A 12,673-nucleotide genomic window follows, 5' to 3' on the forward strand; every position below is an offset into this window, starting at 1 on the left:
TCTCCGAGTAGCTGGGACTACAGGCGCCCGCCACCATGCCCGGCTAATTTTTTGTATTTGTAGTAGAGACGGGGTATCACCGTGGTCTCGATCTCCTGACCTCGTGATCTGCCCACCTCAGCCTCCCAAAGTGCTGGGATTACAAGAGTGAGCCACCGTGCCCGGCGATTCCAGAGTTATTTCTAAATATAGAAAAATGAACCATAACAGCCTTTACCAATTTGTTGTTAAATCTAAGTTAGATGCACTCTGAAAGATCAACATTTTTGGGAAAAAATTAAATACATGGAGAGCTACTAGAGAAAACTGATGCAAGGTTAGGACAGTAGAAGTAATTATGGGAACCTTGTAAATCATCTATCTGTCGTTTCAGTACATGTCTTACATTTCAGTATGTGGTTCCGTTACTTTACTTAAAACAAACAAGCCATAATACCGTTGAGCAAAGTTTAAATTACTGCTTTAAAATTTATAATGTACATCTTTTTTAAAACTGTGATTTTCACTGAGGTGGTACAGTTATTTAACGCAACAAAGGTACACTTTCTAAAGAAAATAATTGAATTTTCTTATTCAGTGGTAAAGGGAAACTATCTCCTTTATTTAATTTAGCATGTTTTTTCATTAGATTGTTAGGAAAAAAGCATTGCCTGACAGCGGTGAAGATCGAGATACAAAAGAAGCTCTAAAGGAGTTTGACTTCTTGGTTACATCAGAGGAAGGAGACAATGAATCTAGAAGTGCAGGCGATGGAACAGACTGGGGTAAGGAAGCATACTGGATCCAACCAGAGATGTTAAGTAAATAAAAGAAATTAATATTTTACCAGGAGGGCAACATCTTAACTATAATGTTGAAATATTGAGCATTCTGTGAACTTATTACTACTATCCCCCTTTATCCAGGGTAAATGTGTATGTATGTTTAAGGAACATTGTATAACTACCTCATTTAAAAAGAAAAAAAAAAACAGCAATACAGTATGAAAAGAATTTGAATTACTATATAGAATATTCTCTGTTTTCTGTTTAGACAGTAGAACTTGCAAATCTAGATTTTCGTGGAAATCGATTATGAGACTTTAGTTAGAGGATTTTTGGAGATCTCGTTGCTGACATCTTACATGCAAAAAGAAGTATGAGTTAAAAAATTGTAGTCAGTCATTCATCGTAGTTTAAGATTTGACAGTTCGTAAAAGGCATAGAATTTTTCTTCTCAAAATGTTCTAAAAAATCAAATATTTTAAACATCTAATAAGAGTTAAAAGAAGTATTTTGGAGAAACTCCGTCTCAAAAAGAAAAGAAAAGGTCGTTTAATTTTTCCTGTAAAAATGTTGTGCATAAATTGTTAAAAGTACTCTTGGGTTTTTTTTTTGCTATTGAAAGCAGTGCCATATTGAAATTACATTTTTAATTGTCTGTAACATATATAAAGAAATCTTACATAGAGTTGTATATTGACTTTTTATACAGGCATTAAGGCTTATAGCCAGGACTGAGTTGCAGCAGCAGGATCTGCCATGTTTATGCTTTATTACTGGCACCTGAAAGTTTTCATTGTTTTTCTTTCTAGCTCAGCAGTCTATTTACTTTTTTTTTTTTTTTTTTATACCGAGTCTCGCTCTGTCACCCAGGCTGGAGTGCAGTGGCGTGATCCTGGCTCACTGCAACTTCCACCTCCCAGGTTCAAGCAATTCTCATGCCTCAGCCTCCTGAGTAGCTGGGACTACAGGTGTGCGCCACCAGGCCCTGCTAATTTTTTGTATTTTTAGTAGTGACAGGGTTTCACCATGTTGGCCAGGCTGGTCTCGAATTCCTGACATCAGGTAATCTGCCCGCCTCGGCCTTCCAAGATGCTGGGATTACAAGCATGAGCCACTGCTCCCAGCCTTGTATTTACTTTTTTGAAGTTAGGTTTTTTTTTTTTTTTTTTTTTTTTTTGAGACGGAGTCTTGCTCTGTCGCCCAGGCTGGAGTGCAGTGGCGCAGTCTCGGCTCACTGCAAGCTCCGCCTCCCGGGTTCACGCCATTCTCCTGCCTCAGCCTCTCCAAGTAGCTGGGACTACAGGCGCCCGCCACCACGCCCGGCTTATTTTTTTTTTTGTATTTTTAGTAGAGACGGGGTTTTACCGTGGTCTCGATCTCCTGACCTCGTGATCCGCCCGCCTCGGCCTCCCAAAGTGCTGGGATTACAAGCGTGAGCCACCGCGCCCGGCCGAAGTTAGGTTTTATATTATGCTCTTCCCAGAAGAGGGTAGGGATCTGTTGGTTTGGGTCCAGACTTTCAGATGTTCGAACTTGAATTCTCCATATGAATTTTAAAATCATTTCTTCATGTTGTGTGAATAACTGAAGATTAGATTTTAGTTTCATATATATGTAAATAATTTGCAGCTAATTGTTATCTTTTCAATATTGAGTGTTCTTCTCAGTAAAAAGATATATGTTCCAAATTATACAGATTACCCTATTTATAAATAGTATTTTTTTGTTTTTTGTTTTTTTCTTTTTCAACTTTCAGTTTTGGGAGTACATTTGCAGGTTTGTTACTTGGGTATATTGCTTGATGATGTAGTTCAGGGTATAAGTGATACTGTCACCCATGTACTGAGCATAGTACCGTTACTTATCAGTTGGTTTTTCAGCCCTTACTGCCCTCCCTGCCTCCTGCCTTTAGTAGTCCCCGGTGTCTTTGTTGCCGTCTTTATGTCCGTAAGTACCTACTATTTAGCTCCCAGTTATAAGTGAGAACATGTAGTATTTGGTTTTCTGTTTCTATGTTAATTTATTTAGGATAAATACAGATTCTAATATACCTTCAAGAACTAGAACACAGGCTATAAAACTGGAACACAGGTATTAATTCTGTCTAAATGTTACTTAGTGTGTTTTGCTTAAAATGAAGAACTTTTTTTACATTTTTAGTTACACACATTAGAAATACTAATTAAATCCCCATTTTTTGGGTATATTTCTTCTCTGAAGGAAAAATAAAAGTTCTAAAGCCAAAATGAAAAAAAGTAAGATACCTTTTCCTTCTGTCATTCATTTAAAAATTTTGTTGAACTTTTTTCTCCTTCATGATTGCTTGGTCATTATATGTAGTGACTGATAAGAAAACTCTCCTAGATAAGTTCAAGGAAAAGGTTTCCTAATGTTTTTAACAACAAAAATAGATTTTTTGTAACCTTTTTTTCATCTGAAACATTTTACAATAAAACTGATTTGTGCTTACCTCAAGGAAATGTTCTTCCTCTGTAAATATTGAACAATCCCAGTAGCAGAAGGTCTAGAAGAGATATTATGTTATGTTGCTAATTTTTCTGCCTTGCGTTCAAAGTAGACTTCAATGCCCCCCCTTACTTATCAGAAACCATTATAATAAGGGCATTTGTTGAATCTTTTTTTTTTTTTTGAGAGTCTTCAACCCCCACTTACTTATCAGAAACCATTATAATAAGGGCATTTGTTGAATCTTTTTTTTTTTTTTTGAGAGTCTTCAACCCCCACTTACTTATCAGAAACCATTTTAATAAGGGCATTTGTTGAATCTCTTTTTTTTTTTTTTTGACAGAGTCTCACTCTGTCGCCCAGGCTAGAGTGCACTGGTGCAATCTTGGCTCACTACAATCTCCGCCTTCTGGATTCAATCAGTTCCCCTGCCTCAGCCTCCGGAGTAGCTGGGATTACAGGCGCCTGCCACCACGCCCGGCAATTTTTTGTATTTTAGTAGAGACAGGGTTTCACCATGTTGGTCAGGCTGGTCTCGAACTCCTGACCTCAAATGATCTGCCTGCCTTGGTCTCCCAAAGCGCTGGGATTACAGGTATGAGTCACCAGGCCCGGCCCATCTGTTGAATCTTTTAATGACTCTTCTTGTTGAGGTGTTAAGTAAGTTACTTAAGTAAGGCTGTCTGTCTATCCCTGATGTGAAATTCAAAATCTGAAATGCTCCAAATTCTGAAACTTTTTGAGCACTGACATGATATTTAAAGAAAATATGCATTGGAGCATTTTGGATTTTGGATTTTTGGATTGGGGGGTGCTGAACCAGTATAATACAAATATTCCAAAATCCAAAATAATTTGAAATCCGAAATACTTCTAGTCCCAAGCATTTCGGGTAAGGGATAGTCACCTGTAGTGTATTATTTTGCATTTATGTTGGAGCTTCCTATGAGAGAAAGAAACTGATTATACTTCTAAGTCCAGCTGACTTCTTCTTGCCCTTAGTATTCAGTTGAAAATTACTTTCTAGAATGATTGGTAGGTTGATTTGCCCAAGAATCATTAAAAAATAGTTTTCTGGGCTGGGCGCAGTGGCTCACACCTGTAATCCCAGCACTTTAGGAGGCCGAGGCGAGTGGATCACCTGAGGTCAGGAGTTCGAGACTAGCCTGGCCAACCTGGTGAAACCCCATCTCTACTAAAAATACAAAAATTAGCTGGGCATTGGGGCGGGTGCCTGAAATCCCAGCTACTCAGGAGGCTGAGGCAGGAGAATCACTTGAACCTGGGAGGCAGAGGTTGCAGTGAGCCGAGATAGCGCCATTGCACTCCAGCCTGGGCGACAGAGCGAGACTCTGTCTCAAAAAAAAAAAAAAAAGTTTTCTGGTGCAGTGATAATATTGACAATAGTAACTTTATAACCATAGCACACAATAAATTTTTCATATGCCTTTACTTTTGCTTAAACCATGTAAATTTGCCATTACCTTCAGGGACCCTGTCATGGTACCAATGGTACTTCTTTTCCTTTTTTTTTGTAGTAAATAAAAGATACTTATTTAGTCATTGAAGAATACAATGGCTACCGAGTGACTGGCTTTTCTTTCAAGAAAACAAGTCTGGAAACCAAGGGGAAGTTAAAGTGAAACAGGCCTTTATTCTGCCTTATTCCCTACTGAGCTTGTGTATCAAGTTACTCATATTTTAGGCAAGTCCACCAACATAGCTGCATCTACTGTGCCACACTGAGGTCTTTCTCTGAGGAATCAGACATCTGCATAGATATAGTTGGTAATTTTAATTGTGAATCATATTGCAAGGGTACCAGAGATTGGTTTTTCTCTGAGGACAGCTGCACTCTTCCTTGTGTGACTTCCTTTACTTTAACGTATGAGTCATAGCTCAGTGTATTATATGATACATGTGTGTACATTTTACCTAGCCTGTTATATGAGTCACATGCATGACTGTTCTCACAACTGAGTTGTCTCCTTCTTTAGTAGTGTGCTGGATAGTTCTCTTAGTGAGCATGAGTAAATGGAATCTTTCAGTTCCCTGGAGGTTTCTTTACCAGTAGTTTGACCTGTATGTTTTAGGATTTTATAATTCAGATACAAAGGGTTCACTTTTAACAAATTAACAAAATTAGATTGCAGATCTTGTCTAGTTGAGTGAACATTTAAACCATTTTAAGGGTTCTCTCCAACTCTCTTCTACTCTACCCACCCCTCCCACCCCCCAAAAAAAGAGGAATATGCTTAGGTTGAGAATCTGGTTAGATTCTGGCAAGCAAAAAGATTTTACCATACATCTTCCATGATTGCTATTGTTTTTATGAGTCTAGTAAGATTATAAGCCTACATTTTAACTTCAAAAACCTGAAGACATTCTGGGGACCCAAAAGCCATCTAGTTTAATTTATTATTATAAGACCTAATTGATGAAAATTAACATTTTTAATTGTTATGTCTGTCTGGGAAAATAATGTTTCTCCTATTGATAGATTATAGTTAAGTATATAAAAATGTTGTTTAAAGTGATTTTTAATAGTATTATATTCAGAGGCCCAGGAAACAGTTTTCTAAACTGGATTGAAACTCAAATTGTTAAAAACAGATTTCTGTTTATTATGATTCACTTTGGTTTACTCGGATCATTCATTCAACAAATATTGACCAAGTGCCTTCTATTTGCTGGGTTTTCTAGGTGAAGATCCTTATTCTTCTGGTGCTTACATTCAAGTAAGAGGATATAGTATGTCAGAAGGTGATAAATGCTATGGAAAGTAGAAAAAGTACAGAGTAAGGGAGATAGAGCTGGGGTCAGTGTGGGGTAGAAAAGGCAGGTTACAATTCAAAATAGAGTGGTTAGCTGGGTGCAGTGGCTCATGCCTGTAATCCCAGCACTTTGGGAAGCTGAGGTGGGAAGACTGCTTGAGCCTAGGAGTTTGAGACCAGCCTGGGCAACATAGTGAGACCTCATCTCTACAAAAAGTTTTTTAAAAATTAGCCGGACGTGGTGATACACACCTGTTGTCCCAGCCACTTGCGGGGCAGAGGTGAGAGGATTGCTTGAGCCCAGGAGGTCAAGGCTGCAGTGAGTTGAGATTGTGACAGTGCGCCCCAGCTGGTTTGATAGAATGAGATTCTGCCTCAAAAATAAATGGATAAATAAGTAAATACACACACACACATATGTATATATAAATAAAAAACCCATAAAATATAGTGGCCATGATAAGCCCCATTGAGAAGGTAACAACTGAGTAAAAGACGTGATGAGGGAATTGGCCATCTGGGGAAGAAGTGTTCAGGAAGAAGAAAGCCAGCACAAATGCCCTAAGGTAGCAGCATCCCTGGCATGCCTGAGAAATTTAAGGGAGCCAGAGTGGCTAGAGCAGAGTGATTCTAGGGAGAATGTAGTAAGAAATGACCAGATCATGTTGGGCCATGTAGACCAGTGGTGAGATGGGGAGCCATGGGAGGGATTTGAGCAAGAAGGGTGACATGATCTTTTATTTTTAAACCATCTCTGGCTGCTACATTGAGAATAGACTACACAGGGAAACCAGTGTTGATAATAGACTTGGGGAAGGGGGAACAATTATTGCAGTAATCCTAGCAAGAGATCATAGTGGTCAGAGTAGTAGTAGATGTGTTGAGAAGCCAGGTTCTGAATATTTGTGAAGATAGAGAAAATAGTTTTCTCTGATATATTTAATGTGGAGTGGGAAAGAATGGGTTTTGCTCTGAGCAAGTGCATGTATGGAATTGTCATCAAATAAGGTGGGGAACCCTTTGGATGGAACAGATTGGATGGGGAGAGAGGTTGGGTGTTTGGTTTTGTATGTTTGCTTGGAGGTATCTGTTAGACTTCCTAATGGAAATGTAGAATGAACAGTTGGATATATCAGTCTTGAGTTCAAGCTAGCATTCTGAGTTAACATTTACATAGCATTATATAATATTTACATTGTTTTATAGTAAATATAAATACATAGCATAGTCTTTAAATTTTCTTCTTGAAATAGTGACAATTGATTATTGATTGTCTTTACTACTAGAAGCTCAGTTTCCTGTTTTAAGAATTTATAAACTAACATCATTTAAGTTGTAAATTTTAAATGAAGGTTGATTAATAAGTTTTAACAAATGCTGTGTATTAATCCTGTAAAATAAAAATTGTCACTTATCAATGAACACATGGCAAAAATATAAAATTCTTTAAAAGATCATTGGAGTTTATTTTGTACAATCCCTAAATAATAATTTTCTCTCATCACATAAATTAATACAAAGTGTCTTTTTGTGTTAGCCCTAGTGGAATTCTGAAAACGAGAAGTTCTGTTTTTTGTTGTTGTTTTTTTTTGAGACAGAGTTTTGCTCTTGTTGCCCAGGCGGGAGTGCAATGGCACAATTTTGGCTCATTGCAACCTCCGCCTCCCGGGTTTAGGCGAGTCTCCTGCCTCAGCTTCCCAAGTAGCTGGGATTACAGGCATGAGGTACCATGCCTGGCTAATTTTGTTTTTTTTTTTTTTTTTTTTTTTACTAGAAATGGGGTTTCACTATGTTGGTCAGGTTGGTCTCGAACTCCTGACCTCATGTGATCCACCTGCCTCGGCCTCCTAAAGTGCTGGAATTACAGGTGTGAGCCACCCCACCTGGCCAAGAAGTTCTTGATTGTAAAGTGGCCTTAATTTACTAAAATTCACTAAAATCTTCCAGGTGTGTGTATGTGTGTGTGTTTGTGTGTGTGTGTGTGTGTGTGTGTGTTTGTGTGTGTGTGTGTGTCTTTCAAGAGAAACTGATTCTAGGAAATTGCACTGATCATTTCTTCTTAGTGATTATATTTTTTTGTGTGACATATGTATATAATGAATAAACTGACTTTTTTTTTAAGTTAGTGATACTATAAAGAAAATGGTTGTTATGTCATTCAGACATACTGACTCAGAGTGTTCAATATTTTATTGAAAAAGGCTGTTTCATTTGTTTCACTCTGTTTAGAAAAGGAAGACCAATGTCTCATGCCTGAAGCCTGGAATGTGGACCAGGGAGTAATTACCAAACTCAAGGAACAATACAAAAAGGAGAGAAAGGGGAAAAAGGGGGTGAAGAGTAAGTGGAAAACATTGTATCTGTAAATCATAAATCTTGCGTCTTTACATCCCCCAGTTTTTTTTTTCAATGTTTTCCTAAAACTACTTACTCTTTTTCATTTCTGCTCCTGACCTCTTTCCTTTTCACCTGCTCTCAGGGGTTGAAATTAAATGATTAGTTATTTAATTATGAACTTAAAAGAAAACAACCCACGTGTACTTATGGAATCATGTATACTATATCCCAATAATAAATCCAGAGCCTCATGAGTGTTGGGCTATGTATTCAAACACAGTGATAATTTGGTTTTTAAAAGTACTTATGCTTAATTATAACAATGTTTTTCTTTTTCAGTGACAATTTATAACTCATTCAGTGTGACCCTCTGGCAGTCCACCAGAATTATTGCTTATAGACATTGGTGGCAGAAAGAAAGTTAATTTCTACCCCTGAATATTCTATGTGTTCATAACATGCAATTCATTTGCTTATACCACTATATGCTATACAGGGCACAGAGTCAAATATATAACTTCTAAAAATATTTATTTTCTATTTAAACGTTTTTGGCCAATTTTATTTATAACATTATTACCAATGACTTTTTTTCCTTTTTAATATGTGCCACATCAAAAACAAAATCCAAAAGGAAATTTCTAGCCCTGTGAATCATATATGTTTAATTATTTCATTATGCAAATTGTTTAGCAATGGATCTAGTTAAGAATGTAAAATGGAAATTTAAAACCTTGCAAACCATTCCTGAAAACAGTCTTAAATCATCTTCTTAGGGGAACAAGGCTAAATTACCTCCTTGTGTTTCTACCCTCATTGACAATATGGGCCTCCCTTTTATGGTAATAGGAATTTGATTATTTGAGATACTAAGGTAGTATAAAGTGAGATTAAAATCTAACTTAGCGAGAAATGTATTTTAAAGTTGCGAAAGACTGGAAAGGTATGCTTTTTCTTTTTCTCTCTCTGTAGTGATGCTAAAGCTTATTAAAGACCAGTCATTCCTGTTAGGACATTCTTTTAAACTTTATTACTTAAAAGCATTTAAACCTTTATTTAAAATATTTTAGAATTTACAGGCATTTAGCTTGATTTGATAAAAAGTCGGTGTCTGTTATTGATGTTAAACCATTACATAATGAGAGATGATGTTGTTTAATGCTATCTCAATATAGATTAAATCAGAATGAGAAAGATTAATATTAAAACATAAGCACATTTCATACCTTTTAGCCAAATATACTTACTGATAGACAATTTAATCTTAACAAGCATAGGGAGATGATTTGTCATGGCTTTTGAGAGTCATGACAAAAAACCAGTTAAACTGAAATTTTGAGGAAAGTTTGAATGTCGGCTGGGCGCGGTGGCTCACGCTTGTAATCCCAGCACTTTGGGAGGCCGAGGCAGGCGGATCACGAGGTCAGGAGATCAAGACCACGGTGAAACCCCGTCTCTACTAAAAATAAAAAAAAATTAGCCAGGCATGGTGGCGGGCGCCTGTAGTCCCAGCTACTCGGAGAGGCTGAGGCAGGAGAATGGCGTGAACCCGGGAAGCGGAGCTTGCAGTGAGCCGAGATTGCCCCACTGCACTCCAGCCTAGGTGAAAAAGAGAGACTCCGTCTCAAAAAAAAAAAAAAGAATGTCATATGTGAGAAATAATTTCCAGATTAACTTAGTGTTGATATATTTCTTTAGGTCATTATGCTACAAAAATGAATGTCTTGAAATTTAAAAGATCCTTTAGTTGGAAAGGTAACAGGACTTACGCACAATCCATCTACTTTTCCATTGATTAGTCAGTTCTTGTCAAATATAAAGGCATTGCTGTAGTTGGAATTTAGCACTTAACTGAAACTGCACCATTTGACTGGAACAATATTCCTACTAATAGAAGCAGTTGGATTTCTTAAATCCGGGGATTACAGTGTGTTCAGACATCTAGCACATGGTTTTTTTAGTATGGTGAAGAAAAATGACACTGTAAGGGAGAAATTTTAACATCTTTCATTGAAGAGAGAGGGACTACACATTTCAGCACATTTTGTTTAATGTCTTCAGTTCATGTTATCTTGATAAAATAGCAGTCTAGGAACAAGTAAAGACTTAGGATAAAAATAGAACTGAAGCCATGCTTTGAATTGATATATAAAGCATTAACTTATAAACCACCATAAAGTTTTTTTTTTTTAACTGAACTAGTACTCACTGGAAAAGTTTGAGTCTTTTTCAGTGTGGCCTAGTAGAGATATTTCCGGTCAAATCATGTACTCCAATCATACCATCTTGAAATACATTTCTAGGCATTAGTTAAAATTGCTTAAAAATAGTTGTATTCTTTGCTGGTATAGGAACAAACCATAACAGACTTTGGGTAAGATTTTCCCATTCTTAATTAAACTTATAACAGGAAAAACTACTGAAGATCTGTTTCAGCCTCTATCCTATATAAAACAGTCAAAACAGGGATGTGGGAGAATGAAGAATCAAAGTTTAGGTAAGTAATCGGTAGGGCATGAGACTTCACCTCGGGTACCATAGCTTCAGGATGTAAGGCAATTAATGCAACTTAATTTAAACAAACAGGGTTGTTATTGTTTAATTCAGTGCACAGTAGGCTCACAATCTGTATCTGGCTGCATTTAGAGCAATATTCAGTGGTTAAAGAATGTTATTTTTCATGGTCTAACTGGACACGAGCATTCTTTTTTATGTAAATAGTGATATCCCGTTTGCTTAATTTAAAAAGTATAATTCAAGAAATAAACTTTTACAATAATTTGAAAACTTGAAAATAATTCTTACTAATCTAGTAGAATATTTTTAAAGGTAAATATTTACGGATGGAAAATAAGGCTTATAATACCATTTTGATGCAGTTGGATAATTCTCTTTTCTCTTTTTTGTCTCCTCCCACCCCACCTTTTTTTGGCTAGGGCCCAATAGGTCAAAACTACAAGATATGCTTGCTAATTTGAGAGATGTTGATGAACTTCCTTCATTGCAGCCATCTGTGGGTTCACCTTCCAGACCCAGCAGCTCCAGGCTTCCTGAACATGAAATTAATAGGGCAGATGAAGGTAAGTATTTAAGATACTCTGGAGCACAAAATTCACTTGGATGTGTATCTTTAAATTCATTCATTAGAAAGGCCTCTCCTATCAGAGAGAATTTTATTCTGCAGATGTTTGATCTGCATAGTTTTCCCCAAATGCAAGCTTTCTTACATTCAAGGGAGTTTGATTCCAACTTCAATCTTCAAGACTTGAGAAGGTGCATACACTTAAGAACCAACCCTAAATTCTGGTTTAAAATATCTGCTGGCCCCACTGATGCCCATGGCCCTATATATACCATTCCAACATTGGGAAAATTAACAGTCTACAAATTGGTAGTAAATGTTTACTTTGAAATATTTAAGCAATTTATTAATGATAATTGAAAAAGGGGATAAAGTCACCTAAAAGTCTAGTCACATATTCTGCTATTTTAACTTGTTCCCTTTCAGTCTTGGTTCACATGTATATACTTTTTTTTTTGTTTTTTGAAATGGAGTCTTGCTCTGTCACCCAGGCTGGAGTGCAGTGGCACGACCTTGGCTCACTACAATCTCCACCTCCCAGGTTCAAGTGATTCTCTTGCCTTAGCCTCCTGAGTAGCTGGGATTACAGGCACCTGCCACCAAGCCTAGCTAATTTTTTTGTATTTTTAGTAGAGACGGGGTTTTGCCATGTTGGCCAAGCTGGCCTCGAATTCCTGACCTCAAGTGATCTGCCCACCTTGGGCTCCCAAAGTGCTGGGATTACAGGCATGAGCCACCATGCCTGGCCTCACATGTATATACTTTTTATACAGGTATAGAATATACCTATATAAAAATATGCATTATTCTACATCATGTATAATAATTCTATTTTGTGTTCTTAAAATCATACAAATGATTTTCATAATCACAATTTTAAGATTGTATATTATAGACTTGATATGAAACTTTTCCTTTTGAATATTTAAGCTATTTTTAGTCTTTTGCAGTGTAATCTTATGGTATATAAATACAGTTCTTTCTTTTAGACACAAAGTCTGATTTATCTATTTATAAATATGTAAAATGCTTGTATGTGGAAATTGATTTTAAAGTACATATTTAAGCTGAGCCTGGTGGTTCCTTGGGAGGCTGAGGTGGGAGGATCACTTGAGTCCAGGAGGTTTGTTTTGTTTTTTGTTTGTTTTTGGAGACAGGCTGTCACTCTGTCACTCAGGTTAGAGTGCAGTGGCATAATCACAGCTCACCACAGCCTTGACCTCTCAGGCTCAGGTGATACTTCCACCTCA

At 37.0% G+C, this 12,673-nt stretch overlaps 1 protein-coding gene across 8 annotated transcripts in view; it reads left to right on the plus strand.

Annotated features, from left to right (window-relative positions):
- Nucleotides 1-12,673, plus strand: part of STRN (striatin) — a 132,427-nt gene that overhangs the window by 73,037 nt on the left and 46,717 nt on the right. For 4 of the 8 annotated variants that reach the window (XM_063618143.1, XM_055240691.2, XM_063618147.1 and 1 more), the window contains 4 exons: nt 629-764; nt 8,234-8,344; nt 10,752-10,838; nt 11,278-11,421. In XM_063618143.1, coding sequence (XP_063474213.1) covers nt 629-764; nt 8,234-8,344; nt 10,752-10,838; nt 11,278-11,421 — 478 coding nt within the window. The remainder of the gene's footprint in view (nt 1-628; nt 765-8,233; nt 8,345-10,751; nt 10,839-11,277; nt 11,422-12,673) is intronic. The other 4 variants (XM_055240692.2, XM_063618144.1, XM_063618145.1 and 1 more) reach the window with 3 other exon arrangements.

The sequence above is a fragment of the Symphalangus syndactylus genome, chromosome 14, assembly GCF_028878055.3.
Source record: "Symphalangus syndactylus isolate Jambi chromosome 14, NHGRI_mSymSyn1-v2.1_pri, whole genome shotgun sequence".
NCBI lineage: Eukaryota > Metazoa > Chordata > Mammalia > Primates > Hylobatidae > Symphalangus > Symphalangus syndactylus.